Here is a 7,095-nt window from a genome sequence, read left to right on the forward strand (position 1 = left end):
TGTACGTCTTCAGGGGACTTAGAGGCTCCCTCCTCTAGCACCCCCACAGCCCGAGCTACGAGTGAAAGAACTAAACTTACATTGGGTTGCTTTAAAGTTGGGTTGCTTTAAAATCAAGCTTCAGATTAAAACATGACAACAAACGTGATGGAGCATTACTAACCTGACTCAGGTGGTTTGTTTCACACAACCATCTAGGAAAGCTTAATTGGAAGCTGTTTGGAAAAGGGCAGGTACTTTCAAAAAATACTTGGCAGGTGATTGGATGAATCTGTCTATCACCTATTTTCAGAGAGCATTACCACATGATACCATCAAACTATTAACTGCTCTAATTCTAATGCAAGGATGAGAACTTAAAAGATATGAATTGTATATATGATAACCTCATCTCATCTAGACAGGTGGCTACTTTCTAAGATGATCCAGCTATTAAAATGATCATTTGGGGATACACTGTGACTATAACTGAAAGGACCACATCTAGATGACTCGGTCAACAGTCGAACTGATGAATGATAGAATGGTGGTCTCTGACTATGGAGCACAGACACACGTCACCTTGACTTAGGAATCTGTGACATACTTCAGCCCAAGGCTAGGCTAGGCTAACCTCTGCGTCTTTAAAGCCGGCTGGTATGAACGAATGGTATGAGGTTATGCATACAGGACACATTCATGTTTGACAACAGAACAGTTAACTTCCATGTATCCATAAGCCTGCTATACTATATAAACACCAACCCGCAGGTTGCTGAGACTGTCAACTCTGTGTCTGTACTTTAACGCCGGGTTAGCATGAGTAGCTAAGCTAAGCTACCGTCTCGAAGACTACAAGTTAGCTAAGCTAAGTTTAAGGCTGGACTAACAGCACCGACATGCACTTGGCTGGTACAGTTAGTATAGTGAAATTGTACACTTACCTGTCGCAATTATAACATACTAACGTTTATCATACGTCCAGTAAGCCATGTGGTGTCTAATTGTCTCCGTTACGTTAGCCCAAAGTCTCATAATAATTGGACTGACTGTCGTGACACAACCTATGCCTGCGTTCGTAAATTCGCTCTGAGAGCGCCGGGTTCAAAGTCATAAAGAGACCAAGTAATTTGATTGGACAAGAGGCATTCCATGAGTGCTGATCAAATTTCCAAAAGAGGTTTTAATCTCAATGTGACTTCCTGGTAAAATAAAGGTTAAAAAAAAAAAAAAAAAAAAAAAAAAAAATCGCAGGCAAATCGCGGGCTTTGCGATTAGCTAATCGCATCATTTCAAATCGCGATTTCGATTTAAAATCGATTAATCGTGCAGCCCTAGTGTGTGTGTGTGTGTATATGTACCTGGTTTGATGATGGCATTGTCCGATACTTTAAATGTTGTTATTTTCTGTTTTGGAGGAACTCCTGCGTTCCTGAACATCTCCATATCTTCCTCAGTCCTCTATAGAGGGGAGGGAGGGGGGGGGGGGGGGAGAGAGGAGGGGGAGGAGGAGAGACACCAACAGATGGTTTTTGACATTTAAGATTTACCCAGCAACCAACCAACTCTCTCTCTCTCTCTCCCTCTCACACACACACACTCACTCACTCTCTCTCTCTCTCTCTCTCTCTCTCTCTCTCTCTCTCTCTCACACACACACACACACACACACACACACACACACAGCTGTGAGTAACTCTGACATTTCCTTTCTCTCTGATCCTCATCCACCAGTCTATTTCTACCCCTGCCTCTCTCCCAGTCTCTTTCTGACCTTGACCTCTCCATCTCTCTCTCTCTCTTTTCTCCCCTTTCTTCCTTCTCTGAACTTCACCCTGCAGAAGATTGTCTGCAATATCGGATATACACACACACACACACACACACACACACACACACACAACCACACAACCACACAACCACACAACCAACCAACCACCCACCCACACCCTAGGGCTGAAGTAACACTGATATCCATCCTAGTCCTCTATGAATAATCAACGATCAATACACGTGTGTGGTGTGTGTGTGTGTGTGTGTGTGTGTGTGTGTGTGTGTTTGTCTGTGTTCAACTTACGTAAAAAGGTGATGCGGTTTTGCCTCCCACCACCAGGGCGGCAGAGTTTCCGTCGTTATCCTCTTTAGACAAGTACTTCAACACGTGGCAGTCCTGCACCTAGACACAGAGACAGGCTGTGTTAACTATTAAACCGAGTGTGTGTACACATGTATGTGTGTGTGTGGTGTGTGTGTACACCTGTATGTATGTGTGTGTGTGTGTGTGTGTGTGTGTGTGTGTGTACACATGTATGTGTGTGTGTGTGTACACATGTATGTGTGTGTGTGTGTGTGTTACCTGCAGCATGGTCACCACGTGTCTGTCTCCTGCCTTGGTCCAGACAGGAGCCATCCCCAGCTTCACTGCTATCAGGCCCACTCTACGACTACCTGAGAGAGATGGAGAAGGGCGGCAAACCAGTCAAACACACACACACACACACACACACACACACACACACACACACACACACACACACACACACACACACCTTCTGTCCACTCGTGTATGGGCCAGGGCTGGTCCTTCAGGGGGTGGAGCTTGGCAGCCGTCTGTCTGTTAAACTCCGCCCCCATGCTCTGCCTCATGTATGATTGGTTCTCCTCTGTCAGGTGCTCCTCCCACCATGTTGTGGTCTTCACTGTCCTAACACACCCCAGCGCCAGGACAGAACTAGAGAGAGAGACACTGAATTATTAACATAACACAAAAAAAGCATTCTGAAATACAGATTGACTGACAGATTCAGGTTAGCAATGTTGTCTCTCCCTTTCACAGGGAGTTTTGTGTTTTGTAGACAGTGGAACTGTCCCATGAGTTCAAAGAGTCTCCATAATGCAGCTTCTCAGCCTAGTAAGAGAACTCTAGTGGTGCTCAATGCTGGTCCTGGAGAGATGCTGGGTCTGAGCACTGAGCAGGCTTTGCTGCCCCTCACTCAACAATGCATCATAGCATTGAAAACAAGCCCTCCATGACTGGTTGAATATACCCAGCTTTAATGCTGGGTTGAAGCATTGTCACTCTGTACATTTCAGGATTATACCAACTAAACGTCATCATGTGTTACAGCAATGTACCATTAAGCTAACCACGTAGCATTGGCCAGCTCGCAACGTTACCTTTCAGCTGCTGCTCCCGTTCGTCCCGCGACCACACGCGCTCCTCGGTGAAGGACGAACCGACAAGTCCACGCTGCCATTCCGTTATCTTTACACTCACAATACTAGATATACAAAAATAAATAAATAAAACATTGGACTTTCACGTTACGAGTAAACTCATTCCTTCATGTTTGTCCTGTTCCGAAATGTCACCCTGAAGACATCCGGTACATCCAGAAAATAATTCCGATGGGGCAGGGAACTATCGTTCCGCTTATTCAACACCGAGGGACTACCACTCCGTGGCATAGAGTGTTACACCGCAGGTTAATGGAGGTTATTATGCAGCAAAAGCTATTTTGGAAAGCAATTCTGCTTGGTATATGGCAGGCAGTATTGTAACGTGATTACTGTGTCAGTAGGCTATGATGGGGCTACCCAACTACTACACACACTATGTGTGTGTGTGTGTGTGTGTGTGTGTGTGTGTGTGTAATATGTATGTGTGTGTGTGTGTGTGTGTGTGTGTGTGTGTGTGTGTGTGTGTGTGTGTGTGTGTGTGTGTGTGTGTGTGTGTGTGTGCGCACACACACATGTGCGTATGCGTACATGTGTATGTGTACAGAAAGACTATATCCCTGATCTGTGAGGCTGAGATTGCACACCTCTGGGATGAGGTGGGGATCTGAACAGTCAATATCCTGAGCAGTGTCGGAGGATCTCAGGTTGCAGGGAGATGCTGAATCAGGTTAATCAAGCCGTATCTGTGTTCTGAATGATGATGAAGTCAGTCGGAATGGAGATCGTTCCCAGTTTTCTGATACATTAGGTTTGTCCTTGTGGTTCGTATGGAGATGTAGGTAGGACTAGGATTATTCATTCTAGTATGTAGACTTTGTGTGTGTGCGTGCATATGCATGTGTGGGTGTGTGTGAGTGTGCATGTGTGGGTGTGTGTTATGTGTGTGCGCATAATGTGTATGTGTACCGTGTGTGTGTGTATGTGTGTGCGCATAATGTGTATGTGTACCGTGTGTGTGTGTGTGTGTGTGTGTGTGTGTGTGTGTGTGCGCATATGCATGTGTATGTGTACCGTGTGTGTGTGTGTGTGTGTGTGTGTGTGTGTGTGTGTGTGTGTGTGTGTGTGTGTGTGTGTGTGTGTGGGTGTGGGTGTGGGTGTGGGTCTGTGCCATGTGAGACAGTGCTGATTTCCCCCAGGATCCAGACTCATGAATACATTTAGAAAAAGTCTGATTGTCCTGCTCTCTCTTTACCCCTCTGTGGCTTCATTTCTCTCTTCCCATTCGTGATTTCACACTCCCATATGGAAAATGTTCATTAAAACTATTCAATGTTTTTTTAATTATTTTTTTAAGTTTTTAGGGCATTTCTGTTTTATTGGGATACAGTTGAGATTGACAGGAATGATGGGTGAGAGAGAGGTATTACATGCAAGATATGTCAAGGGTCGGAATCGAACCAGCAACCTTGCGATTATGTAGTAAGCACATTAATTTGCTACGCCCGTAAGCGCTTAACTCTTTACTCATTTAGTGCCGAGGGTGAAGTCCCCAAATTGTCAACATTCTAAGTGCCAAGGGCGACTTTATTCACTAGATTTGCATAAATTATGATGCTTAATTTTGTAACCAATCAAAGTTTTGTTGCTAGGTAAACATTACATAAAACACTAGGTGGTGGGTGTTCCGGAATTCTTCGGCAGTTAGTGAGTTAAAGGGATGGTTCAGCCTATTTAAATTATTCTGTGAAATATCATCTTACCCTGACTTGTCTTCATAGGCCAGTAGTGAAATCCTCTCCCGTATTCATCAGAGCAATAGGCTAGGTGCACGATCTCCACTACTTCCTGAAAGGCACCTTGCATGAACATATCCTGTCTCACTCTATTGGTTTAATTGATTAATCAGCTGTGCGGTAAACTGTTGGAACACACAGTGCACAGCTGATTAATCAATTAAACCAATAGAGTGAGACAGGATATGTTCATGCTAGGTAGCTTTCAGGAAGTAGTGGAGATCGTGCACCTAGCCTATTGCGCGTCATCTCCCTGTCATCAGAATGATCACGCCCCTTTTTGGGTGATTCATCAGAGCAATTGCGCGTCATCTCCCTGTCATCAGAATGATCACGCCCCTTTTTGGGTGATAGAAGTATTCATCAGAGCAATTGCGCGTCATCTCCCTGTCATCAGAATGATCACGCCCCTTTTTGGGTGATAGAAGTATTCATCAGAGCAATTGCGCGTCATCTCCCTGTCATCAGAATGATCACGCCCCTTTTTGGGTGATAGAAGTGTAGAAGTTTGACTGGCGGTCAATGGGAATTTCTGGTCTTCGCTACTTTAATCCGATAAAATAAGAAAACCGTAGTGCTTTTTAGATATTAGGAGCCCAAATCCGATGGCCAGTTAGGCAAACTATTATATAGTGTCGTTGCCGATCAATGATCGACATCGTTATATAGAGAAAATTAATGAAATACTAGTAGGGGTTGATTCATCAGATCAGTCATACGTCATCTCCCTGTCATCAGGGATTTGTAGTTCTTCATTTGATTTGCCGTGTAAATCCCCAGACTGCCCAAATCCGATGGCCAGTCAGGCAAACAATTATATAGTGTCGTTGTCGATCAATGATCGACGTCGTTATATGGAGAACATTTATGAAATAGGCAATGAATGTGTGTCCTTTCAGTCTGCCTCCATCCATGTGGATGAACCACCCGACCCAAAGGCCTGAGGTGTTGTAGGAGGTATGAATATGATTTAGGGGGTATTTAGTATAACAGGCTAATGGGTTTATTGTGAGTTTACTTTGATTGTTTGTTTATTGCCTAGATCACCGTATTGAGAAGTCATATGGTTATGGGGGGTGATATTGCAAGGTAATTTAAGCACCTGCGCACCTTGCATGGCGGTAGTGGAGAGAGAGGGGAGCGATGTATTTTTGTTGACCGCATTATACGCATATTCTATACGCATAGTTTGTTATTTTTCTGGTTTTGATCGCTTATGGATTATTTTTGTACGTCGCCAAATTTGATTGTTCTATTCAATAAATGCTCTAAAACGTACTTTTCATCTCAGCGGATTGTTTGGTGCGTCATACAATTACCAGCCCAGACCCTGCTTGCGTCTCTCAGCGACTTTTTACTTTTGGCTCTATCTATCTATCTATCTCGTTACAGGTGTCATATAACCCTAACCCATATCCTGTCATATAAAAGTAGGCTACCTTATTGAATCTCCAGGTAATGTATTTCTGACATCCATCACTTTTGCTGTCGTTAAGATACTTTATTTTTCTGTTTTGGTAGTCTGTCCAATGTGACAATTGCCCTCCTCCACCGGCCCTAGTTTTGGATCTAGCTTGCTGTTCATTATTTTCATGATAAAACATCATAACATCTTCATATACACCATACAGGATAAATACTGATTAACAGTAGGCTACTTTGGCAAATGCCCATTGAACAGATTTATTTATTATCCTATCTTAAGATAACTAATGTAACACTCTCATCTGGGGATTTACACGGCAAATCAAATGAAGAACTACAAATGCCTGATGACAGGGAGATGACGTATGACTGCTCTGATGAATCAACCCCTATTTCATTCATTTTTAAATATAACGACGTCGATCATTGATCGGCAATGACACTATATAATAGTTTGCCTAACTGGCCATCGGATTTGGGCTCCTAATATCTAAAAAGCACTACGGTTTTCTTATTTTATCGGATTAAAGTAGCAAAGACCAGAAATGTCCATTGACCGCCAGTCAAAGTTCTCCACTTCTATCACCCAAAAAGGGGCGTGGACATTACGGGAGAGCAAAGTACCCGGATGCGTTGCTCTGATGAATGGCGTTTTCCACTTTCCTACCTGCAGCACACTAGTGTGCTAACTAAAAAAGTTCCATATACAACATATGGT

The 7,095-nt window shown here is 43.7% G+C and overlaps 1 protein-coding gene across 1 annotated transcript in view; it reads right to left on the reverse strand.

Annotated features, from left to right (window-relative positions):
- Positions 1–3,337, reverse strand: part of mrpl3 (mitochondrial ribosomal protein L3) — a 6,619-nt gene extending 3,282 nt beyond the window's left edge. Inside the window, exons 1-5 of the mRNA XM_080530522.1 lie at positions 3,157–3,337; positions 2,529–2,710; positions 2,336–2,427; positions 2,057–2,155; positions 1,341–1,440 (exon numbers count right to left, since the gene is read on the reverse strand). Of these exons, the coding sequence (XP_080386648.1) occupies positions 1,341–1,440; positions 2,057–2,155; positions 2,336–2,427; positions 2,529–2,710; positions 3,157–3,236 (553 nt within the window). The 5' untranslated portion in view covers positions 3,237–3,337. The remainder of the gene's footprint in view (positions 1–1,340; positions 1,441–2,056; positions 2,156–2,335; positions 2,428–2,528; positions 2,711–3,156) is intronic.
- Between the last annotated feature and the right edge of the window lie 3,758 nt (positions 3,338–7,095).

Source organism: Nansenia antarctica, assembly GCF_963989245.1.
Source record: "Nansenia antarctica genome assembly, chromosome: 5".
In the NCBI taxonomy this organism is placed as follows: domain Eukaryota; kingdom Metazoa; phylum Chordata; class Actinopteri; order Argentiniformes; family Microstomatidae; genus Nansenia; species Nansenia antarctica.